This window comes from Balaenoptera ricei, chromosome 8 (assembly GCF_028023285.1).
Source record: "Balaenoptera ricei isolate mBalRic1 chromosome 8, mBalRic1.hap2, whole genome shotgun sequence".
Classification (NCBI taxonomy): Eukaryota; Metazoa; Chordata; class Mammalia; order Artiodactyla; family Balaenopteridae; genus Balaenoptera; species Balaenoptera ricei.
Window position 1 is genome coordinate 109,951,274 of NC_082646.1, and position 24,316 is coordinate 109,975,589.

Sequence of the window (24,316 nt, forward strand, 5' to 3'; positions counted from 1 at the left end):
TCCTCACCCGGGAATTTGGTGACACGGGGCCTCTTGCGGCCCCTCAGACCACCCTGCCCTCCCAGGCTCCCCTCGGCTGTTCACTCAGTCGATCAGTGGGACTTGGGGGCTGCTGTGTGCCGAGCCCCACGCTGTCCTGGCCTCTGTGGGTACAGCAGGGAACAAAACAGGGTGCCTTCACATCACGGCGTTCCCGGGACGCTTCCAGGGGAAGCAGGCAGTCGCCACCCTCAGAGCCTCCGTGGGAGAACTTTTCGGCGCCTCACGTGAGCATGGAGGTCGTCCAGGGGAGGAATCTGAGGCCCAGACGGAGGAGGGTGCTGGTTCTGGTGACACAGCAAGGTGATGGCAGAGACAGGACAGAGTCCAGCCCCCCGTCTCTGTCCAGGGTCCCCCATGTCCCCGGTGGGTCCCCGGGCCTTGAGGACAGGGGCAGCTGCGTCCCTGGGGTTGGCAGGCAGAGTGGGCAGGGGCCCGGAGCTCTGCCCAGGTGCCCGGCCTCCCCGGCCTCTGGCCTCAGCCTCTCTGCATCTCTCGGTACCGGTTAAGGGCGGTTTGGGCAGCTGCTGGGCTCAAGGGCAGATGTGAAAGCAGAATCTTCCACAGAAATGGTGACAGGCCCGTTCACCTCGTTTCCAAGCCCGGATCTGGGAGCTGCTGGGGGCTGTGTGCGGGCTCTGCTCCCCCAGGGGCCTGGGCTGCACCCTCTCTGGGGCCTCTCTGGGGGGTCCTTTGTCCTGTGAGCTGCGGCTCCTCGTGCCTTTCTTGGCCCTTTACATCAGGCTTCTGTGCAGAGCTGCCCACCATGCGGTGGGCAGAACCCTAGGCCAAGGTGACAGACCAGAGGTTTGAGCCACGTGACTTGTCCTGAAGGCCCCTCGTAGTCAGGCACCTGCACCACCGCAGCCTCCCTGGCCCCGAGGACCCCAGTCCCTGGTTGGTGAAGGTTCCCTCGGCTCCCACCCTCGGGGTGGCTCGGTTGCGGTCGCCTGGCCCCGTGGGCCCGTGACACAAGCAGGGGGCCACGATGGCCTCAGAAGGTCCTTCTTAGTGCTCAGTATTTGATGGAGGGTCACGCAGCACCTCAAGCTTCTAGATATCGTCTTCCTGTGTGAGTGTTAAATCTGGGATCTTGTTTGGTGAGGGGGTAGGCCGGTAGCGCTGCCCCGTCTTACAGTCGCGTAAGCTGGGGTGCAGCGTCCTGACAAAGGTCACCTGGAGGCCGGTGGTGGGACGGGGCAGAAGGGTGGCCCTGAGCACGTTCTGTGTGCCGGGCCGGCCCTGGGGGGTCCTGCACTTGCACTGGGGGCCAAGCTGTGTGGCTGTTAACACCCCCATTTGACAGGGGGAGATGGGCACAGTGAGCTTAAGCCCACAGCCCTCAGCCTTTGAGCCAGTAGGTGGGGAAGCGGGGTCTGAGCCCCCTGAGCCTGGTTCTGTCTCACTGGCTGCTTTGTGCCCTCTGCCACTCCACCCCAGGGGGTGGGGACTGCTTCTCCTCTGGGCCCGGAGCCCACGCTCAGACCCTGCCCCACCTGGGGCCCAGCCCTCGGGGGTCCTGCCCTGTGGGCGTGCACACACGCGCTGCCCGGCAAGAGGCGAGAGGCGTCTCGTTCCAGAGCCTTGGGAAGAATGCAGCCGGGTTCTTGCCTTGCTCTCAGTGGCCCTGTAGCGGGTGAGCGCCTCCCGAGCCCCCTCCTCACCCTACGTGTCCCCTCCGCCCGCAGGTGCCGTGGCCAGACGGGATCTGTGCTTGGACCAGGCTGTGGTCTTCATCGAAGACGCTATCCAGGTGGGCGGCGCCTGCTCCCGGCGGCTTGTCCCTGGGGCTCGTGGGGACCGCGCGATGGCTGCCCCACTGGCCGCTTCCCTCCTGCCATCCTGGGGCCAGGGCTGCGGTTGCTGGACCGTGTGGTCATTGTAGCTGCGGTGACTGGGCTTTGGGGCATGGTCCCCTCGAGTCCGCCTTAAGGAGACATGTGCTGGGTGCTCTTCTGGGTCCCTCGTCCCTCGTTTCACTGATTCACCACCTGCCGAGGGCCTGTCGTGTGCCGCCCTGATCTCGGTCCAGTGAAAGACGCCCAAAGGTGGCAAGACCTTCCACCGCCTGCAGACGACACACAGGCTTAGTTAGGGAAACAGACTGTAGAAGCCACCAGTGCCCCACGTGGGGGATGAGGCTGGGGGCGTCCTGCGTGGTGACACAGCTGAGGTGGGGGGGGATCAGCCTTGCACAGAGGAGGGGAGAGCCTCACAGACAGGGCACAACTGTGCATCCAGCCAGCACGTGTCCGTCCACCTGCCGGCCCTGGGGAAACCTTGCAGCTTGGGAGGGTCTGACCCTGCTGGGTCCCGACAAGCCCCTGGTCCCTGTACTGAGTGGAGGTGGACCCTGCGATCCCCAGCCTGTGTCCCCGCCTTGGGCCTGTCGTGGGCGAGAGGGGTGCCCTGCACGGGGCTGGCTGTGCCGTGTGGCACGGACGGGACCCTCACGCGCCCCGCATGACCTTCACTTCCAGTATCGCTCCATCAACCACCGCGTGGACGCCAGGTCTCTGTGGCTGTACCGATGGTACTACTCCAGCATGAGCCAGGGGTGAGAACGCACGCGCGCGCCGCGGGGCCCCCGCAGCCGGGCCTGGGGAGGGGGCTGGTCTCGGGGGGCAGGCAGGCTCCCCTCCCCGCCGTCTCCCCTCCTTATCGGAGCAGAGCCCGGCCCCTCTGCGGTGAGGGTTCCTTTCCAGAACCTTCCGGCCAGCCATGGCAATTGAGTTTTGCGCCGATACGTGTTATCTGACCGCACACACGAGTGGCCACGGAGCAGGCAGTGTGGGCTCCGGCCTTTGGACCCGAGGCGCCTGCCCTGCTGCCTTCCTGGCGTCCCGCCTGCTTATCTGCTTTTTTGGCCCCAGAGTGTGGCTGGTTCTTGCCTTTTGACCAGTTTTGGTCCCTTTTCCAGGATTCTGAGCTTCACCATTTTCTTGATCCTGGCTTTGGCTTTTATTGAGACCCCCTCCTCGCTCACCAGCACCTCTGATGTGCGCTACCGCCCGGCCCCCTGGGAGCCGCCCTGCGGCCTGACCCAGGGCGTCGAGGCACTCTGCCTGCTGGTCTTCGCGGCCGACGTCTCCGTGAAGGTGAGGGGGCTGTCCAGGTGCTGAGGTTGGGACCCGTGCCCTCCCGGCCCGGCTGCTGCTTCCTGGGTTTACTTTTCGCGCTCCTGGAGCAAGCTGCCTGTCCCACTGTGCGCTTCGACCCACGGAGCAGAGGCCTAGGCTGCCTCTTGGACGGCTCTGCCCCCTCCCAGACCATCGACGGGGGACGGCCGAGCCCTCGGGGGCGCACAGCCTCGCGGGACCCCGGGAGAGAGTGGCCGAGGGTCCGGCAGTGCTGCTGTGGGGAGGGACCCCCACTAAACAAGAGGGGATCGGGCGTTTCCCCATGGCCCACGCTCCCGCCCCAGAGGAGAAGCCCGGAGGGGAGGAGCTGGCCTGGGGCGGAGGGGCTGCTGTCCCGCCCCTGGCCGTGTGCAGCTCTGGGTCCTTCTAGAAGCTGGAGGTGGGCCCTGCCTTGCTTGCCAAGCTGAGCTGTGTCAGGGCTTCAGAGCTGTAGTGACTTCCCATTGAGATGCAGGGTGTGCCACTGGCCACGCCTTCTGTCACTTCTAACCAATAACAGCGATTCCATCGCTCTGGCCCCGGGCCCACGTGCACGTCCACACCCTGCCTGCAGGGCACCCCCTTGCAGGGTGGTTTGGCCTCTGTGGCCTGACCCCGAGGGACGTTGGTGCATGTGTGTGTGACTGAGGGCCCCCGCAGTTTCTTATTTCTTCTTTTTTAGCCTATAAGGTGGTTAGGAGGTCTGGGGGTTTTTAAACTGGAACTGAAACTAGTTAGAAGTTCTCGTTAGCCTGTTTGGAATGGTTGGTCCATTTGGGAAGTCTCAAAATGTGAGAGAGAGCACATGTTTTTATCTGCAAGCTGTGACCTCTGGCGGGGATCAGTGATGGGGGTCAGTGATGGGAAAGGGCGGTTAGGTGCAGCCGAACAGGTGACAAAAATCCCGCCTTCCCAAGGCACATCCCCGAGCATCTGCTCAGATTCCTAGTCTTTTCCGGAACGACTCCTACGCACAAGCTACAGTGGTGGTTGGGTAGGCAGGACAGGCAGGGATCCCGTTACCCACGAGGACACGGGCTGGAGCAGGTCAGTGCGGAGCCCGAGGTCACGGGCTGCCCGGGGTCACGAGCTGCCCGGGGTCACGAGCAGGCTGGGCGAGGACCGTGGGCCTTCTGACCGTTGCTCAGCTTCCTGCTCTGAGTCACGCGGGGACCGTGCTGCTCGCTGAGGCTGCCTAGCCTCGCCCGCGTGCATCGCGGGCCTCAGACCGGCTGCCCGGCCGGGGTCTGTGTGGCCAGCCCCCGGCTCAGCCGCGCCCCTCTTGCAGAGCTACCTGGTTGGGTGGGCCCAGTTTCAGAAGAACCCCTGGCTGCTGGCCTACCTCGTGGTGCTGCTCGTGTCTCTCGTGGACTGGATCGTGTCGCTGAGCCTCGTTTGTCAGGAGGTAGGTAGGTGGCGAGGCGGCTCTGAGGGGGGGAGGCGGGGAGCTCTGGGGGTTGGGGGGACGCAGCTGCCCAGGTGAACGGTGGGCGGGAGTCCCGAGGCCCTGCATCCGTCCGGCCCACCTGCCCGGCTCTGCCCGCCCTCCAGAGCACGTCAGTCACCCACGGGCCAGGGAGCCTTGTCCCCATGTTGCAGATGAAGACACTGAGGCCTAGGGGAGGCGCGGGGCCCTGGGGGCGAGTTCCGGGGTTCCTGCCCTGCCTCAGCCGAGCTGGCAGCCCGCAGCCTTGCTGACGACAGCATCTTTGTTCCCCCCAAACACGCAGAAGCATCGCCCTGTGATTTGATAGAGCAGAGCTGGGAGCGGTTGGTTTGGGGACATCCTTAGCCATCAGGGCTGGTTGGGGACACAGAAGCCCATCAGGTGCTTTAGTCAAGAGAATTTAACATAGGGCCTCAGACAGGGGTTGAGTAAGCAAGAAATCGAGAAGGGGGCCCAGTGAACACAGAACTGCAGGCAGCAACCCCCCGCCCCCCTAACCTGGGGCTAGGGGAGGAAAGGAAGCAGATTGGGGTTATGGAACCTGGAGGCTCACGGGAGGGGCTCCGAGGGCTGGGACCCTGCCCTCTGGGGACGGGGTGCTGGCTCCTCCAGGAGGCGTGACCATGATGCTGGTTCTGGGGGTGCTGGAGGAGGGGGAGGCTGGACGCCCTGGGTGCTGCCGGCGGGAGCAGCAAGATGACGGGAGCCAGCGGGTCCCCAGCCCGTGCCTCCTGCCTCCTTCCCGCTGGGCAGGGGCGGCCGATGAAGGAGAGGTGTCAGTGGCGGGTCCTGGCCCAGCTCACAGCAGGGCCGCAGGGCGGGTGGAGGGCGCAGTGCCCCCTGCAGCCCCCGTGCCTCCGCCATGGCCCTGTAGGAGCACGACGGCCCATGCTTCTCCCTGAGAAGATGCTGCCTTCTTCGTACCAAGGAGGAGGCCCTCACCCGCCCCCAGAAAGGGGACAGACACCAGCCTAACCACCGCCGGCTCCACTTCTGAGTGACCGTCTCATGTCACCTGAGCATTTGTCACTTTAAGGCTGGATTGTGACCCTCACCACCACCAAGGAGCCTTGCGTGCGATTAGGAGGAGGGGGAGGGGAAAGAGGGCCATGGCTGGCTGTATACAAACCTGTGTCTGTGTAACTGGCCATGAAGACCCGCAGGCCTTGTTTGGTTCGTGGCCCAGGAGCCCAGCTGCCCCCTGCCCCAGCCCCACATGCCTTGGGTCCCCTCGTACGGGGACCCAGACTTTCCTTCCCGAGGGGCCTGGGTCCTCGGTGGTCCTGCCTTTTTATTACTGGAGTTTTGTGATAAGTTTTCATGTTGGACGCAGACCTCCCTGCCCCTCTGGGCAGCAACACCCCAATCTGTCCTTGGTAATCGGAGCTTTTTTGCCCACACTGGCCCCCAGCCCTCTTCTGATGAACAGTTGTGGTCCAGCCCAGTGGGCCCAGCGTGCGTCCCTGGTAGAAGCATCTCGGGAGCGGATGCTTCCAGGCCAGCAGGGCCCGGGATTGTGGGGTGGGGGGCGGAGGTGTAGCTGCTCCCATTCTGTCCTAGTGCTCAGAGCCCCTGCTGGTTTTCCCACCCCACAAGGGCTGTCCCCCTCTCCCCCCCGCCCCGCCCCAGGGCCACCAGGCCCTCCCACAGGCCAGCTGCTTCGGGGTAGGGCCGTGGTAAGGCCGGTGGGAGCTGTGGGCCGTGCCCCGGTTGGATGCAGCATTGGTCCTGAGGCTCAGATGCTGGTCCTGGGAGAGGCATGGAGGGTAGGGCAGGCAGAGCCCATACCCGCCCGCCTGCATGTGCGCTGAGGACAGCTGAGGGCCTTGCTTGGGGAGGGGCTGGGGGGTCCCCGCGGGGGCCGCCTGGGGGCCGGCTCTGGGCTCTGCTTCTGGTGGGGTGGGCCCCCAGTAGTGGCCTGGGTGGGGGGGGTCCATGTGGCTGGCCCCGGGCGTCACCCCCGTCCCTGCTCTGTGGCCACTTTGCCTGTGGCCTGTGGAGATCGGTGCGGGGTGGCCAGGGGAGAGGCTGAGGACATCCACAGATGTGTCATCTGTCCAGAGAGCCGCCTCCTGCTGCCTCGTGGTGGGGGCACTCTCTGCCCACCCACACGTGTCCTCTCGGATGGTCTCGTCCCCAGGCGCCCAGGCTGTTCTTTCCATGGCCCTGCCCCCCTGGGAGTCATTACCTTTCTGGTCCGTACAGGGTGGACCCTGCCCTCTGTAAAGCTCCCCCTGTGGGACCGTCTCTCGGGGACTTTCCCGTGGAGGTTGTAACGCCACACGCCATCCACTTCTGTCTGGGACTGGCCCATCACCCAGAACGGTCTGCACACCAAGCCCAAGGTGCTTCTCCGTGGCCAGCTGGCTCGTCTTAAAGAGCTCCCCCGGCCTTGGGGCCTGCAGGAGGACGGGGGCCTCTGACCTGCTCCAGTCTGGTCTTTCCTGTCCTTTTGCACCTGAGGGAATCCTGCTTCCCCAGCCTTGTGGCTGGAGGGTCAGGTCACACATGGTCTGCGGGTCAGCTGATAGGCCGTAGTCGTGACTGCCGTGGCTGTTTCTCATAAGAGACTAGTTCTCTGCAGATCAGTTGGTAGCTTCTTTCTAAAGGCTCAGAGGCCTAGGCTGTGATTCTCGGTGTGATTTAAGCCTCGCCAGGGGCTTAGCTGGCACTGGGCTGGCTCTCCTTGCAGGCAGGTCACGTGGGAACGTCTTCCCACCCTTCACATGTGCTCCCTGCATCTGTGGCAGTGATGTGGCCCCAGCCATCGGGAAGGCCCTCGGTGGGTTGGGTTGGGTGGGGTTACTGCGTCTGGAAGAAGCCGTGCTCTGGTCTGTGTCTGACTACAGGCGAGGGCCCAGAACCCGGGGAGTGGGTGTGGCCGGACCTCCAACTCCTGCTCGGCCTGGGGGACGGGCTGAAAGACTCCCGATATGGGCCCCGAGACTGGAGCTTTCGCCCAGGGGCAGCGAGTGGGTCGTGGGTGAGCTGGGGCACTGGTCCCTCAGCCTGGGAGTGGGGCAGACCCCTGAGCCTCGCCTGTTCACCGCTGTTTCCTTCTCCCTTCTTAGTCCTGTCGGCAGCCGGGGCCCTTTCTGAGGGCGAGTGCAGCCCGGGGAGGCCGAGTGAGTCCTTGGGACGCTCACGCTGCAGACATTCTGAGGGCCTACTGTGGGCTGCTGCTGGCGGGGCCTCGTTCTGTTGTGAGAGGGGCTGGCGGTACCAGGAAGCACCAGATGTGTGCGGGGAAAAAAAAATCGAGGCGGGTGGCGAGAAGGCAGGTCGCCCATGCAGCGCCGGAGGTGGCATTGACGGCGGGACGGAAGGGCCGGGTGCAAGCAGCCCGCTGAGCGGGGGCGGGGAATGGGGGTGCCGAGCGCGGCAGCCAGTGGGACGGGGAGGGGTGGGTGCCCTGGGCCTCCAGGCAGCCCTGGAGGACTGGGCCGGGAGGTGACTCCATCAGCCTCATGTTGCTGAGACAAGATGTCCATTAGGACGTGTCTGGAGTTGACAGCTTGGGTTGGAGATTGAACGTGTTGTGACCCTTAAAATCCCAAGGACGCATATGTCCCCTGAGGCGTGAGGCCAGAGAGCGGGCAGGCGGGGGCTCAGGGCGTCCAGCACATGGTCGGGCACAGAGGAGGCGGCCAGGGCGCCGGGCGGGGGGGCGAGGCAGCCGCCAATCCAGGCAGGAGGATGGGAGGTGACCTTGGGCTCAGAGGCCTGGCGGTCACCGCAGGTGGGTCCCCTGCCCTTGGACAGGAGGACAGATTGGCTGGGGTGGGAGCGGGAAACGGGCGAACAAAGGGGCGAGTGTCGTTTTTGTTGTGAAAACACGTGGTGTTTGTGTCCACGTTGGGGAGGGAGGAAGGGCCCCTGAGGGGAGACTCTGAGGGGCCGGGGTCCTGAGCACGGGGAGGAGGGCTGTTGGGTTGTGACAGGAGGGAGGAGAGGAAGGAGTGTGTGTGTGTGTGTGTTCATGTGTGTGTGTTCACGTGCGCGTGTGTGTCCACGCGCATGTGTGTTAATGTGTGTGTTGACGTGTGTGTGTTCACGTGTGAGTGAGTGTGTTCACGTGTGTGTGTTCACGTGTGTGTGTGTGTGTGTGTTCACGTGTGTGTGTGAGTGGAGGTGTAGGGTTCCTGCGCCGTTTCTGTCCATCTGTGCTGGAGGCCGAGGCCCGGAGCCGAGCAGAGGGGCTGGGGGCCGCGGAGAGGAGGCCTGAAGAGCCCCCAGAGGGCAGGACAGCCGGCTTCACAGACAAGTGCAGGGCGCCCGGCCGCGGCCAGAACAGGAGTGGGGTGCTGGAGAGGCACGCTGCTCGCCCCGCTTTCCCGGTGCTGGCAGGTCTGGGGGCGGGGGTTCCCAGCTGGGCCCCGGGAGGGAGCGGGGAGTGTGTTGAGCCTGTGAGGTCCAGGCCGGGCGCGCTGGGAGCCGCAGACCGGGGGCCGTGGCCGTCCTCGTGCAGAGCGTCGGGCCTCTGGGCCCGCGTGCCGTCTGCCAGCCCGCAGTGGCTGTTCTCAGGGTCCCGGCTCCTGGTCTCTTCCAGCCCGTGCGGGTGCGCCGGCTCCTGCGCCCCTTCTTCCTGATGCAGAACTCCTCCATGATGAAGAAGACGCTCAAGTGCATCAGGTGGTCGCTGCCAGAGATGGCCAGGTGGGCTCTGGTGTCAGGTGGGCTGGCAGAGCTGGGCGGGGGCTCCCCTCCCCTGATCTGGGGAGGCTGGTGGGTGGGCATTTGGGGGTCTGTGTCTCACACTCAGGGCGTTCCCCTAAATGACCTTGCTTTGAGCCCCGCCCCCTGCTGCATCCTGCGGGCACTTCGCACCTTGGCTCTGACCCCTCCCCTCCCCGCCATCCCCCACCCCACCCCCATGACTCATGTGGATGACCCTTTCCCGTCCGGCCCAGGTTGATGGAAGCGGCCTTTCCCCTCTGAGAGTCCGGGGGTCCTGGGACGCTGCCTCTCCCAGGCCCCTGGGACACTCCCCTGGGGTTGCGCTTTTCCGCTGAGCGGGACCCCTGGGCGGGAGGGCGGCAGGTCTGGGGCGGAGGAGGGACCTGGCCCAGGGCCTCGGCTGCGGGAGCTCCCTGCGTGGCCAGGTCGGCTGTCCTGGGGCCCCGTCTGCCCGGCGCTGAGTGCCGCTCTCGCCGCCAGCGTTGGGCTGCTGCTGGCCATCCACCTGTGTCTCTTCACCGTGTTTGGGATGCTGCTCTTCCCCGGCAAGAAGGTACCGTGCGCTCCGCGCCCTGCCCTGTTCCCAGCCGGGCAGGCTCCCTGCAGGGTGATCGACAGCGCGGCCCCTGGTTAATCCGCCCGGTAGCTCTCGGGCCGGCAGAGATGGGGACCGGGTTAGGCTACCCGCCCGCCTCGTCACCAGGAGGTCAGTAGTGGCCCACCTGGACTCCAGGCATCTTTCTTCAAGCGGCCACATCTCCAGGGTGTCCGCCCCGGGCCTCCTGGGCTCTGGCTGCTCGGCTCTGCCTAGCTGCCTGTTCCTCCCCTTCCCAAGTCCCCTCTCTGCTGGGCCGGTTGCTGACCCGCCTTCTCCGTACCTCACTGAGACGGAGGCCCCTCAGACTAGCCATCAGGATGGCCCCTCGCCTCTCCAGAGGGCACCTGCCACCACTTCCTCCCCTCCCCGCGTGGGCCCCCTTCCCTCCCAGCCCCGCCCTGCTGCCCGGCCCCCGGCAGCTTGTTGCTGTGCGGAGGTGTCACCCGTGGGGCCTGCCTTGCATCTGCCGTCCCGTGTTCTTTCCTCATGTCCCGGCGGGGCTGTCGTGCGCCTCTGTCCTGGGATCGTGCCCGGTGCTTGGCCAGGGCTGGTCTGCAGTGAGTTCGTGGCAACACTCGGGGGTTGTGGCTCTGCTGCCCGTGAGGGAAGACGAAGACCATCCCTCAGACCCCCGGGAGGAGTTCCGCTTCGCGCATGCGTGTGTGTGTGTGTGTGTGGGTGTGTGCGCGCGCGTGTGTGTCTCTGTATATCTCTGTGGGTGCTGTGTGTGTGTGTGCGTGTCTGCGTGTCGGGGGCACCTAGGCTGTGAGGTGGGACTGGCTAACAGACTCTCAGGCCCTGCGTGTCTGTCCAGTGACCCTGCTGTTCGCGGAGCCCAGGACAGGGGCGGTGGGTGCACTGGGCGAGGGGGGCTGGGGTGGGCCTCTGACCTGGGGACGCTGAGGGTTCCAGGGTGTCTGCTGGAGGGCTGGCCCTCGGGCGGCAGCTGGGAAAGCGGCTTTGCCAGGCTCCCTAAGTGATCAGGTGGTCATGTGTGTCTGGGCGCCATGCCTTCCATCCACACTGGGTGTAGGGCACACGGCACAGCGTGTGGAGAGTCTGGCTGAGAGCGGGCTGGCTGGCCCCCGCGTGGGCCCTCTCTGGGTCTGGGCTGTGATGCTCTCTGCCGGGCTGGCCGAGAGCTGTTCCCCTGCTCGGGTGGCTGGTGTCCGTGTGGGTGTGTGGCATCCCCGGACGCTGCCCTTGGGCCTGGAGGTCCTGAGTTAGGTCCTGTCCGGCCTCCAGCTCGGAGCCCGCTGGGAGGTGACGGGGAGGTGCGGGTCTGGGGCTGCTGAGCCTCGGTGGGTGGTCCTGGCTTGCTGGGTCCGGGGCCTGGGCTTTGGTGGCCTAAGGCCCAGCCGGCACCTCAGCGCTGCCACGTCTGCTTCTGCAGGACAGGGAGCGACTGGCCCACTTCCGCAGCCTGCCCGAGGCTCTGACCTCCCTCCTGGTGCTGCTGACCACCGCCAACAACCCTGACGGTGCGGGACGCGGGAGGGTGGGGCTGGGCTGGGGGCCCTGTTGGGCGGGGCGGGGCGGGGCGGGGGCGGGGTGGGGGGCGGAGTCAGTGCTGAGCCTGAGGGCCCAGCTCGGGGTGGGAGCCCCTAAAGCCTTTTTGTCCAGAGCTGGGGAATCAAAGTGTGATGTTGGAGCCCTCCCTCCTACCTTCCTTTCCTTCTTGATTTTCTTTTTCTCTTTTTCTAGTTTCCCTTCTGTCTCCTACTTTTTCCCTTTTTCTTCCCTTTCCTTTCCAATTTTCTTTCTCTGTTCCTTTCTCCTCTTCCCCTCGTTTTCTGCGTCCTGAGAAGCTAGAGGTGGACGGTGTTCTTTGTGTGGTGACGGATCAAGCTGTGCTCAGCGGGGCCCTTGGTGGTCTCCTCTTTGCGGCCCAGCCATGGGGTGAGGCTTGGCCGCACCGCGTGGGAGAGGCCCTGGGGTCTCCGGTGGCTGTGACACTCACTGTGTCAGGGTTGCTGAGGGGGCCTCTGTTTGCTCGGGCCGGGGATGTGGCCAGGATGGGGTGGTCACGGTCCTCTGGGGCTCAGCTGTGGCCTGGCCGCCCTGGCTGAGGCCTTTCTTCTTGGGCTCAGATGGTCACTGACCATAGAGACCCTCCCAGGAGGGTAGCCACTGGCTTTCATACCTGGGGAGAGCTGCGCTCGGGACCCTGAGCACCGTCCCCACGTGTCCTGTGAGTCCTCGAGTCACCCAAGGGAGAGCTGAACTTTCAGTCTGGGAGGCGTGGTCATGGGGAAGCCTAGAGGATGAGCATCCTTGAGAGGTAGTGAGTTCCCTGTCCCCGTGGGTGTGCAAGCAGAGGCGTGAGGGGCAGAGTTGGACGAGAACACCTCCCAGCTCTCCTAACACGGGGCCCGCCTTTCTGTTGAGAAGGCAGCGGTGTGAGACAATGAAGGGAATCACTGGACGCTGGCTCTGTGGGTGTGTTTTATTTCCTTTAATTTCTTTCAGTGATGATTCCTGCCTATTCCAAGAACCGGCTCTACGCCATCTTCTTCATAGCCTTCACCCTGATAGGTGAGTCTGGGCAGGTCTGCAGGGTCACGTGGGGCAGACAAGATCCCGAAAACTCGGGGCTGGGTGTGCTTCCCAGATCCTGCAACTTCACCTCAGTGGACCCCCTAACCCTGTGACCGCACTTCGGCCTGACCTCCCCAGTCCTGTGACTTCATCTCTCTGTGGCCCGTCCGTGGTTTTCATTCCGTGACCACCGATGACTTGTCCTCAGTGCCCCTGCTGGGCAGGTCGGGTGGCACCCCCATCCGCAGACGAGGCCCCCAGGCCCCAGGCCCTGTCTCTGCCCATCTGGGCCCTTCTTGCTGCTCACCTTCTTGCTATGCCCGTGTCGACCCTCTGGGCCCCCATCGCTGGTGCTCCTTCCAGACTCTGCCCCTGCCCGTGTGGTCCCCACTGACAGGGGTCCCCACTGACCATGGCCTTTTCCTCTCCAAGGGAGCTTGTTTTTGATGAACCTGCTGACGGCCATCATCTACAATCAGTTCCGGGGCTACCTGATGGTGAGCTGAGCTGCCCACCCTGCCCGGCTGTGAGGGGAGCTGTCCCTGGAGGCCTGGCGGGGAGCTGACCAGCGGGGGGCAGGGGGGACAGGGTCCGCAGTGGTCTCGGCACTGCCCCGGCTCCCTCTTGTGGGGGAGGGGGACTGGGCCCGTCCTCCCTCCCTGCCCCCCAGGCGGTGCTGTCCCCAACGTCACCCTGGGGTCCCTCCCCTGCCCCGCCTCCTCTAGAGGGAGCTGCAGTCTTCTTGCAGTGACCCCAAACCCACCTTGCAGGGGGGCCAGGGACCCCAAATCTGCTGAGAAGAAACGCATACCTTAGTGAATTACCCAGCGAGTGGCTATCGGCAGGACCAGCCCTTGTTGTCCCCTGATGCCCGCGGGGCAAGGAGCTGCTCCCCAGGCTGCCGGTGGGCGGGGGCTGCCCGAGGACAAGGGGCTGGGCGGCTGGGGAGAGGGCTGAGCCGAGCCCCTCAGAGCCATGCTCTTTGCAGAAGTCTCTGCAGACCTCACTGTTGCGGAGGCGCCTGGGGATCCGGGCTGCCTACCAGGTCCTCTCGTCCGTGACGGCAGAGGGAGAAGCCCACCCCGAGGGGTGAGTGTGGGGCTCCGGCCCTCTTCCCCTGGGGCTGCTCTGGGAGGGGGTGTTCACGGGGGGGACGTTTCCTGAGCGCCCAGTCTGTGCCGAGCTCCCTGCTGGCAGCGGGTTGCAAGCCTCCTTTGTGATCACGAAGACGTCCCTGGGCTTCCAGGGTTTCTTTCCGTGGTCCTTGCGTCTGAGTTAACTCGTGTGTCCTGGTGACCCGCTGGAGATCCCTGGCTGGTGAGGGGCCGTGTGCTCTGACCTGTCCCCCTCCAGGGGCACCCTTCCCACACCCTGGTGCTGTGACCCGTGTGTTGGGACCGGAGGGGCCCGGGACACATGTCGACTCTGCCGCCTGGCTTGGAGGCCGTGTCACCGGGGAAGCTTCAGTGCCCCCTGCTCGTTAGCCGCGGGGCCTGTCGGATTGCACCCCCTTCCCAGCTTCAGCTGCTCCTCTCTAAGGCGGAAGATGAGGTCTCGGGGTTTTGGAGACAGGAGGACCATGAGGCGCTCCTTCTTGGAGGCCCTGTCATCGCCCGGGGCTGCTCAGGCCAGAGGTTGGGGCGCCCGAGGGTGCTGATCTGGCTGGGCTCACGGGGGGGCGTTTTCCCCACAGAGTCGGGGTGAAGCCCCAGGACTTCCTGCAGGTGCTTCAGAAAGTCCAGCTGGGTAGTGACCGCAAACAGGCCATCACGGAGGTACCGGTCCCCCCGCCCCCGCCTTCCCCTGCCAGCGCCTCTGGGCTCCGGGCGTCAAGTGGGTGTCATTGCGGATCAGCCGGGCTGGCCCAGTCCGGGTGGGGCCAGGGGCAGCTCCCCCCTCCTGCCCTCAGCCCAGCTTCTCGGTTGACCAGTGCTTTCCTGCTTTGCAGAAGCTGCATTCCCGCAGTGGGGACCTGCTGTCAGCCGACGAGTTTCAGAAACTCTTCGATGAGTTTGACAAAAGGGTGATCAAAGAGGTAACGGGCCAGGACCGGAGTCACCTGCCCAGTGCCAGGGCCACCCAGGGTTAGGGGGAAGTCCTTGGTGTCTGTTGGCATTGATCATCTGGGTCACGCTTAGTGACCAATGCCAGGACTTGCCTTCCCAGGGATTCTGGTCCCTAGGATGGTACGTGGGAACAGAGATGGTGTGGCTCTTGGGGAGATTTTGTTGACCTCATGAAATTCACAGACCACAGGGACTGTTGTCTTGACCCAGAGGAACTTTCCAGACAGTTTTCTCCGTCTCCGTGATAGACTTTTATCCTCTTCCCATGTGTCCTAATCTGGGAGGTTCCTGAGTTTGTCTAAAACCTTTGTTTGTTGTCCTTGACACTGAGTTTTAAAGTTACCAAATGGGCCTCAGCATCCAGCTCAGTGCTGTGTCCATAAGACCCTGGACCGCCTGCATTTTACATAGCAGGTTTGTGGGAGGTGGGGGGGTGGGGTGGGGTGGGGTGGGTGGCAGAGGTGCTGAGAGACAGCCGAGCTGTTCACAGGCAGACTGTGGGGGCAGCGGCAGGGGCTGCCACTGCAGCCACTTGGCCTTCAGGGGGCCAAGCCGGACTCGAACGGGGATTGGAGTGAAGAGGTGGAATCGGACATCTCCTGCTGATTGGACTCCTAGCAGCTCTGTGTCACCGTTGAGTCAGTCAGCTCAGCTTCTGTAACAAATACCACAGCCTGGAGGTGCTTAAGTAACAGGGCTTATTATCTCCCAGTCCTGGAGGCTGGAAGTCTGAGATCCCGGTGTGGGCAGGGCTGGGTCCTCCTGAGGCCTCTCTCCCTGGCGTGTAAATGGCCGTGTTCTTCCTGTGTCCTCACAGGGTTGTCCCTCTGTGTGTGTCTGTGTCCCAGTCTCCTCCTCTTATAAGCACCCCAGTCACGTTGGACTAGGGCCCCACCCCAGTGACCTCATTTCCCCCTAATTTCCTCTTAGGAGACTCTGACTCCAAATATAGTCACATCTGAGGTTCTGTGGGTCAGGATGTCAAAATACCATTTTGGGGGATACATCTTAGCCCACAGCAAATGTCAGCTTCTCCAGGTCTTGTGGTCAGCCTCTGTGGCCTCAGGCCCCGGTCAGAGGTGGTTTTCCTAAGAACATGTTTTCCTGAGGTCTTTCCAGGTCACCTGGGGGCAGGCCCTGCTGGGCCTGGAGCTCCGGGTGGTGTGTACGTGGCATGTCTGTTGTCAGCAGCAGACTCATTGCGGCACCCTCAGGGCACGGGAGATGGTTGTAGGGACACACAGGTGGACACTTTGTATGTTAGTGCACATCGTACCTCTCTTGGGAAGAGGCTAGGCAACAGTGTCTGCTTCCAGGTGACTCGAAGGAAATAGTAAGTACGTGCCATCAGATGCAGATTTTGCAGAAACTGTGACAGTGGTCCTCAAACGATAGAAAATCAGGAAGCACCTTTCTAGATGATGGTCCTCATCCTGGGGCAGGAGGTTTGCTGGGCCCAGGACGCAGCTCTTGGCAGCTGTCATGTGATCCAGCCCTTTTCTGGGTGCAGGCTGACCTGGGCAGGAAGACGTCTGGGAAGGCGGGCTCCTTTCTCAGGGTTCGCTCGGTGGGGTCCACTGGGCCAGCCAGGCTCTCCCTGGGCACTTGCCTGCTGGCCTGTAGGATGCTGCTGGGTCCGGGTCTTCCAAAACCGACTCTCCCTTCCTCTTCTGGCATCAGGATCTGATGATATCAAAAAGGAGGTGCTGTGGTTGTGACTGGCGGAGCAGGGCACATGCTGGGCACAGACTCAGGGATGGTCTAACACGCAGGCCACGCCCCTGCCCTAACCACACCCCTGCTCTGGCCACGCCTTTCCTAGTGTGGTCCATGGGATGTTCTCTCTTCCCACAGCTACCTGGGTCTAAAGTCCAGAATTGTGATTTGAGATGGGAGTTTGGGTTCTAGAGGTTTGGGGAGCTGTGGTGTCCTTGCCTTGGTTTTATGACAGCCTCTTACCCCGAAATGCTGATTGCAAGGGGGCAGGCAGGTGCTTCACGGATTGTTAGCATGTGGGGGCTTGTCCCAGGTGCCCTGGCAGCCTGTGAATTTGGAATCGCTGCTGAAGAGAGGCGTTCTCCAGGCAGGCTGATACCAGGAAAACATGAGCCTTTCACGAGAGCCCTCCCGTGTGTCGTCACCCCCTGTGCATCAGCCTGGCCTCCGGTGCTGGTCAGTTCTTGCTAACTGGTTGTAGAGAAGGTACTGTGCCAGCTTCTGAAAGTCTGTTTTTCTTTTAATAAGAAGCTTTTTGGGTTAAAAGCATAGCAGTCATTCATTATAGGTAGTAGAGAAAAATAGAAAAACCCACCCAGCTGTCCCCCTTCCCAGAGACAACCACTGAAATCATTTTAAGGTTTGTTATTTCTTGATAGCAAGGTAATCTATGAGTCCATACTTCTTGTAACCATTTAAACACCATGGATAATGCTGAAATCTCTCTTGGCCAATATATCAGTCTGGGTCCAAACAGGAGACAGAAACCACTCAGTGGGTTTAGCAGGGGAAGTTTAACATTAAGAAGTGTCAACTGTGATAAAAGAGTAACTGTAAGATACGAGGAAACTCTGCGGTACCTGAGGGATGAGGGAGATGCCTGAGGAAGAGCAGAGCTGGGAGGGGGCGCCTTCCCCAAGGCCAGGGTTCACACTCCCTTGGAGAAGTTGTGGTCCAGCCCACAGGGTGACAGAGACGTTTGCCGGTTTGCCCGGCCTGGAGCTGGTCTGCAGTCACTGGGCAAACAGGAAGCCACCCTCTGGGGTGCAGCAGGGATGGGTGCGGGTGCAGAGGGAATTGATACCTAATTCCCTCTGCACCCGCACCGTACTAGTGTGGGCAGGTGGCCTCTGGGCACCAGTTCCCACGTGGAGGACTGTGGGAAGATTGGGAACGTTCTTACCGGGTCAGGCTGTGGCTGTCTGTCACCGAGGGACCATGCGTCTGAGTGTGGGGCTGGGTCAGAGCTCCGTGGGTGTCCTCATCCCACTTGAGATGTGGCTATCATGACAGAGAAGCCGAGTGTTTAATTTGATCGGATTTAAATTTAAATCAAGTGGCCACGTGCAGTGAGCGGCCCCTGCGTGGGACGGCGCAGGCGTGGTCCGTCTCATGCTGCGGTGACCGCCCTGCGCCTCTGTCCTGGCTCTGGGGTGGGCTGAGCATGGGAGTGCTGGGTCTGACGGGTGTCTTCACGTTAGTATTTGTTGCCTAATTGCCCTCCTTTGAGTTCCACTCCAGCGTGGTCACGATGTGTGAGGTTCCTTCATTCTGTGCTGAGTTTTCATAGTTATTAGCTTGTAATTTATACATGTATTTTCACATGGCGCTTTGCATACATTTAAGACGACTGTGTGATAGTCCGTCACGGGTTACTTACAGCATCAATGGCCATCTGGGTTATTTCCACCTCTCTCGGTGTTAGAAAGACCGTGATGAACATCTTTGCGCATAACACCGTTACTGTGTTTGAGACGATTTCCTTAGGCTGGAGAGCCTGGGATAGGAAGTAAGGTAGGAAGAGGTCAAACCCCAGGATAAGGGGGTACAGGCATTGTTGGGCCCCTGTGGCCATGGCCACCTCCGGCATGTTTCTGAGCATGTGTGTCCCCCCAGCACCCGCCGCGGCCCGAGTACTGGTCTCCGTTTCTGCAGAGCGCCCAGTTCCTCTTCAGCCACCGCTACTTTGACTACCTGGGCAACCTCATGGCCCTTGGAAACCTCGTGACCATCTGTGTGAGTGAGGATTTGCCCTGGCGTCTCCCACCCCCTAGATCTCTCACCTGCCCTTCCTCCTGGCTCCGGGGCTGAGTTGCCGTCCGCTCTGGCTCTGCAGGTGTTCCTGGTGTTGGATGCAGATGTGCTGCCCGAGGACCGTGATGACTTCGTGCTGGGGGTGAGCTCTCCAGCCGTGCGAGGTGATGGGGAGTTAGGGGGGTAGAGAGCACAGCCTCCCCACCTGGGGCCCCAGGTCCCTGGGAGGCTGGGCTGTTCTAGGGCATCACAGGGATGGCCCAGGGGTCGGGGTGCCGGCCATGGGAGGGCAGCCGGGAGCCCGTGCAGAGCCCCGGGTGAGCCGGCATGCGGGCCGGACGGCGGAGGGAGAGTTGTGTAGAGAGAATTCCTTTCCTAACATTCTGAGGTCTTGTCAAACTCCTTAGGAACTTAAAAACAATTTTTCCATTTTGGATTTTAAGCAAAAAGCTGTACACGCCCCCCACTCCCCCATATTACTTAATGCCAGACCTTCACAAAGCATGTATTTTAAAGTTTATTTTAATGAAATATATTATGAATGATATTAAGTTGATGAAAACCATTGAATGTTCTCTAATTATATAAGAAAAGCTTGATTTGTCCAATTAAAAAATGACACATTAGGTCATGTATATTAAACACAGAGTTAAACTTACAGCATCAAAATTGAAGAAGTGGCTTCTTGACCTGCTATTTGAAATTCCTCTATTTCACACTTAAAGAAAATCAAATTTTCTACTTTCCTAATTTTTTTTTTTTTCCTGGATTCGACAGGAATTGTTCAGTCTCCTCTGTGTGAATAACATATTGCAGAGGTGGCTGGTTTTTATTCCTGACAAATGTCAAGTTGGATACAGTTGACCTGTATTTTATCTTTTTTAACAATAGTTTTTTTAAGCACTCGAGTCAGCTTGATTGCTTATGAGAGACTTCTGGTCAGATCAATGCCACGTAGGGTTCTTGAGGTGACTTTGCAGAATTCCATCATTTTATGCCCCTTGATAACTGCTCATAATGCAGGGTCAGAAACGTTTATTCTTCTGCCTCTAACGGTGATCTCTGTGTAGGTGTGAATGAGACAGCGTTGGCTAAGAATATAGAATTTAGACTGGATGCTGGGCAAGGGGACTGCCGTGCTCTGCTGACCCCATGACCCCCCTCACCCCACCCCGACGTAGCCCCCTCTAAGGGAAGAGCTACTTGATACTTTACTTATTGGCTTCAAAAAAGACAGTGACCCCATAGCCCGAGACCAGCTTTGATGACGAGGCCTCCTAAACACATCCCCCCCGCGACTGGGAGGAGGCTGCTGAGAGCCAGGAGTTTCCGTGAGGGAAGGACACTGCCCGGTGCCCCCAGGAGATTGGACCAGAGGGGCCAGGTTGGAGGCGGAGACCCCCGAGGAGGCCAGGGGAGAGAGGCCTGGGGGTGGGGCTCCGGCTGTGGTCGTGGGGAGGGAGCCATGGGGCAGGTGTGGGTGACCCAGGCCCTGCCAGCATAGAAATGATGTGGGGCTGGGAGACACCGGGCCTGGGGGGTTGAGGGCCCGTCGGATGGTGGGGGGAGTCTGGGTCGGGGGATGCAGACGTGCGAATTGTTGTTGAAGCCGTGCACGGGGTGCAGGTCACCCGAGGAGAGGGTATGGGGCAAGAAGGGGGCGCTGAAGATGCCCGTGTCTGGGGGTGCGGGGGGCTCGGGAAGAGCAGCCCAGAGGGGCCGAGGGGCAGCAGAGAAGTGGGAGGAGAGGGTCACGTGGCTCCGGCAGGGGCGGGATTTCGCCGTGTGCAGCTCCCGTGGTGGGTTTCGCCGTGTGCAGCAGGGCGGGATGCAAGGGGCCCTGTGGCGTCCAAGCCGCGTGGATCCCTCCTGGGCCCCATTGCGGGGGGGGGGGGGGGGTGGGGGGCAGGGGCGGTTGGGGAGCTGGGCGGCACCGGGACAGAACGCCGGGTCCCGCTTCTCCCTTTTCAGATTCTCAACGGCGTCTTCATCCTGTACTACCTGCTGGAGATGCTGCTCAAGGTGTTCGCTCTGGGCCTGCAGGGGTACCTGGTCTCCTCCAGCAACGTGTTCGATGGGCTCCTCACCGTCGTCCTGCTGGTAAAGTCTGAGACGGGCCGAGGCGCGCTCTGGGGCGGGCGGGGAGCGCTCGGCGTCTGGCTGGGCCCGGGGGCCGCGGGCACTGGGGCTTCCGCCTCCGGTGACACAGGGGCTGGCTTCCCCCGGCTGAGCTGCTTGGCGGGCGGCTTCAGGAGGCTGGTTTCTGCTGCATCTGCGCATCGTGGGTGGGAGTGTGCAGCGGTGGCAGGCTGCCTCTCCTGACCCCTGGGGGAGGCCCCGAGGGAACCCGCAGTCCCCGCTGGCCAGTGGGGCCTCGACGTGGGCGAGGGAGGGGCAGGGGTTCGCAGGCACCGCGGGTCTCGGGACACCCGGGACACCCTTCCGCAGGGCCTGGGGGAGTGAGGGGCCACGCCCGGTGGGCGTGTCACAGCGGCGATATTGGCATGACACGTATTCGTATCTGATGGATTAGAGCCGTGGGCCCCTGGGAGCAGGAGGGAGACAGCTGACCGAGTAGCTTCTCCGGTGCCCGGGACTCGGCCGGCCCTTCCCGAGCCCTGCCCTTCGTGTGTGCAGACCGACTCCTGAGGCCAGGTGTCTTGCTCAGCTGCAGGATGTCCCCACGTGGCACCCACCGTGGCGATAGGACCCCCCTGGTCCTGATTTCTCCCCGGAACCCCCTTTGGGGGCAGCGTGTGAGAGCTGCCAGTGAGCCTTGCCGTAGCGAGCTTCTTTTCTTTTGTGATTAAAGGTTTTGGAGATCTCAACTCTGGCTGTGTACCGCTTCCCACACCCGGGCTGGTATGTGACCGTGGAGGACCCAGGGAGGCCTGGCTAGCGCCCCAGGGAAGGGTGTGCGCCCGGCTTCCGGCCGCTGGCCCGGGCAGCTCTAGAGCCAAACGCCCGACTGTCGGGGGAGCGGCCGCGGCTCCTGCCCTGCTGAGGCCTATGGGGACAGGCCCTGTCTCATCGCTCTTGGGGACTCTGTGCTTGTGCTTCGTAGCCGCCTTCAGAAGGGTAGCGTTCCCAGAGCCGGGACGGGGAGCTGTGGAGGTGCCGCCTGCAGTGCCCCGGCTCAGCGCCCCCTGACCCCCACCCCGGGATGGGACGCGGGGCCCAGGTGTGCTGGGGGCCAGAAGCAGGGAGGTCCTGGGGGCACTGGAATCGGGCTGGGGCCCTCCTCTGGTTGGAGGCCCTGGGACCTGGGGTTGTCACCTCCCACCCTGGGTGTCAGTTCACCTCCCCGTAGATGGCACGGATGGCCCGGGGCTCGCTGAACTCGTGCTGCCACGTGTTCTAGCCACGCAGAGCGATGGACATCTGGCCAGGGGTCCCAGGGCGCCTCGCAGTGTGGCTTGTGGCAGGCTTGGGGTCTCGCTGCCCAGAGTACAGCCACCAGCAAGCACGCGTGCCGACCTCGGGCCCTCGGGCAGCCCTGGTGTCTCGGTCCCGCTGCTGGGCTGCTTCCGTCTCAGTGGAGCGGCTGGGAGTTGCCCAAGACGGGGATGGAGGTGGAAGGCTGCAGCTCCTTAGGGTCCCGGGAAGGGGCTGTGTTGGGAAGACGGGGGCTGTGCGGTCCTCGGCGGGGACCTGCGGCCTGGGAGCCGTGGGGCTGCTGCACCGCCCGGCACCTTGGGGCCGGCTCACCACAACTCAAGTGCGCTAAAACCCGCACTGGGGAGGCGGGGTGGGCTGGGGTGGGGGGGTGACATCTTGGGTGAGAATGGGTTTAAATTTAAATAGAAATGAGAGGCCAGTAAGGCCATGAGGGACACCAAGGGGACAGGGTCAGGGCTCAGGGGATGGCTCAGAGGTTAGGGAACGGGGTCAGAGGATAGGGGATGGGTCGGGGCCCCATCTCTCCCGGCTCTGCTGGGACCCGAGCTGGGCGTCCGGAACCTCAGTGTTCTCCCGTGTAGGACGGGGGTCGGGTAGCCCTGCGGCACTGCGGGGGGCTGTGCCCTGGAAGGTGTTGCCGTGACCGCCAGGGGCTGCAGGCGTGGGCGGCTCAGGCTCTGCCCTCTTGTCACGATGGAGCTGGTCCGGCTGGGGTTGGCTGCGGGGCGCGCTCCCGGCACTTCTGTGGCTCTCTCTGAGCCTCTGCGTCTCTGTCTCTGGACCCCGTGTCTCCCGTCTGCTCCTCGCTGGCCTCCGGCCTCCCCCAACCCGTCTGCACGTGTCTCCGCAGGAAGCCGGAGGTGCTGGGCCTGCTGTCGCTGTGGGACGTGACCCGGCTGGTGAACATGCTTGTGGTCTTCCGCTTCCTGCGCGTCATTCCCAGCATGGAGGTACCGCCCCCGCCTGCGCACGCCGTGGCCTTGCTCTGGGAGCGGGTGCGCCTGGCGGGCAGGGAACGGGCCGAGCACTGCCCCCGCCACCTGGGGCCCTTCGGGCTGCGGCCCCGCCCTGCACTGCGGCTGGGCCATGCTGGCGGCGGTTGGAAGTATGAGTGCCCAGCCCTGCTTTGTGGGTGAGGACAGCGAGGGGTGCGGGGGACCCGTGTGAGGCCCCTCGGCCGGTCGCAGGGGTGGCCTCGTGCTCCTCGGGGTCCCTGACCTTTGCGAGGACCTGCTGTGCTCCCAGCCATCCTGCGTTTCTGGAAGGCCTTCGGCACGGGCTGCTGGTGGCTACTGGTGCTCATTTCCAGGACCCCCAGAGCAGGAGTGGGGCGGCCTGTGACCGTCTCTGAGCCTCGGTTTCTCTTAATGTTCCCACCCGGAGTAACACCCACCTTGAGGGGAGGGGAGGCGGGAGTCGCGTGCTCAGGCCCAGCTCCCGCCCGGCCCGGAGGCTCCCGTCTGCTTTCCTAAGCACTTTTCAGGAGAAAAGAAACCGAGGACATCTGACCCCTTTCTAAGTGTCCAGGTCCTTCCCCTGGGCATGTCTGTCCTTCCTACCAAGCTGCGCTCCTGGCCTGTCAGGGGAGTGACCTGTCACCCAGGGGTATTTCCCATCTGAAGGGGGCTCGGGGGTCCTGGGTGCAGAGGGGGGCTGCTGCCCTTAGGCCTTCATACACACACACACACACACACACCCCTGTGTGATTATACACACGCATACACATAGTGTACACAGGCATGTGATCACACACAGACCCACAAGCACACATACAGTTATACACACGCACACGTAATCACACATCCACACAATCACATGCGTCATCTCACACATACACGTGATTATACACGTGCATACACCAACACGTGTATATGTGGAACCACACACAATTGTATACACACGTGCATGTAATCACACACATACACATAATCATACACTAGAGCACACACAATATACGCTTACACAAGCACAACTGTATATACATACACAAATAATCACACGTGTGCGTTCGTACACACATGCGTGATCACCTGTACACGCCTGTACACACATGCGCACATGCATGTACACACATGCACATAATCACACGTGCACACACGTACAGCACGGTCCCCGCCTGCTACCATCCAGCGCTGTGTCCTCCTGACTTACCAGGTGGGGTAACCAGGCTGTTCGGAAAGCCCTTCTCCGGGGCTCAGGGTGGCCTGTAGCCGGGGTTCCTGACGGGGTCTCTGAGGCCCCATCTCAAACCCTGTCACCCGGGGCTGACCGGCCGTCTCCAGGTCGGCATTTCTTAGGAGCCTCCAGACCAGGAAGGAGCTGACCCGGCCTGAGTGGGTTGGTGGGCAGTGTGGGCCTCGGCCCTGCACACCATGGCTTCACCAAGGGGCTTGGACTTAGACCCATCTGAGACTGGGTGGGTGGAGGTATCTGCAGGGAAGGGGGTATATGCATCTGCGTGGGTGGGTGTATGCAAGTGTGAGTATGTATGGGTGGGCATGGAGGTATGAGTGTGTGTGTGTACAGGTATGGGTATACAGGTGTGTATGGGTGGCTGTGGGTGTGTGTACAGGTGCGTGTACAGGTGAGGTGTGTATGGGTGTGTATACAGGTGTGTGTACAGGTGAGGCGTGTATGGGTAGCTGTGGGGTGTGTGTACAGGTATGTGCATACAGGTGTGTAT

The 24,316-nt window shown here is 62.3% G+C and overlaps 1 protein-coding gene across 2 annotated transcripts in view; it reads left to right on the forward strand.

Moving 5' to 3' along the window:
* Positions 1–24,316, forward strand: part of TPCN2 (two pore segment channel 2) — a 31,617-nt gene that overhangs the window by 2,684 nt on the left and 4,617 nt on the right. For both annotated transcript variants that reach the window (XM_059932256.1, XM_059932257.1), the window contains exons 2-18: positions 1,728–1,792; positions 2,520–2,596; positions 2,960–3,137; positions 4,447–4,563; positions 9,155–9,261; positions 9,763–9,835; positions 11,274–11,361; positions 12,350–12,415; positions 12,851–12,915; positions 13,407–13,507; positions 14,112–14,193; positions 14,367–14,453; positions 18,097–18,216; positions 18,317–18,376; positions 20,206–20,334; positions 21,047–21,096; positions 22,484–22,583. In XM_059932256.1, the coding sequence (XP_059788239.1) occupies positions 1,728–1,792; positions 2,520–2,596; positions 2,960–3,137; positions 4,447–4,563; positions 9,155–9,261; positions 9,763–9,835; positions 11,274–11,361; positions 12,350–12,415; positions 12,851–12,915; positions 13,407–13,507; positions 14,112–14,193; positions 14,367–14,453; positions 18,097–18,216; positions 18,317–18,376; positions 20,206–20,334; positions 21,047–21,096; positions 22,484–22,583 (1,565 nt within the window). The remainder of the gene's footprint in view (positions 1–1,727; positions 1,793–2,519; positions 2,597–2,959; positions 3,138–4,446; positions 4,564–9,154; positions 9,262–9,762; positions 9,836–11,273; positions 11,362–12,349; positions 12,416–12,850; positions 12,916–13,406; positions 13,508–14,111; positions 14,194–14,366; positions 14,454–18,096; positions 18,217–18,316; positions 18,377–20,205; positions 20,335–21,046; positions 21,097–22,483; positions 22,584–24,316) is intronic.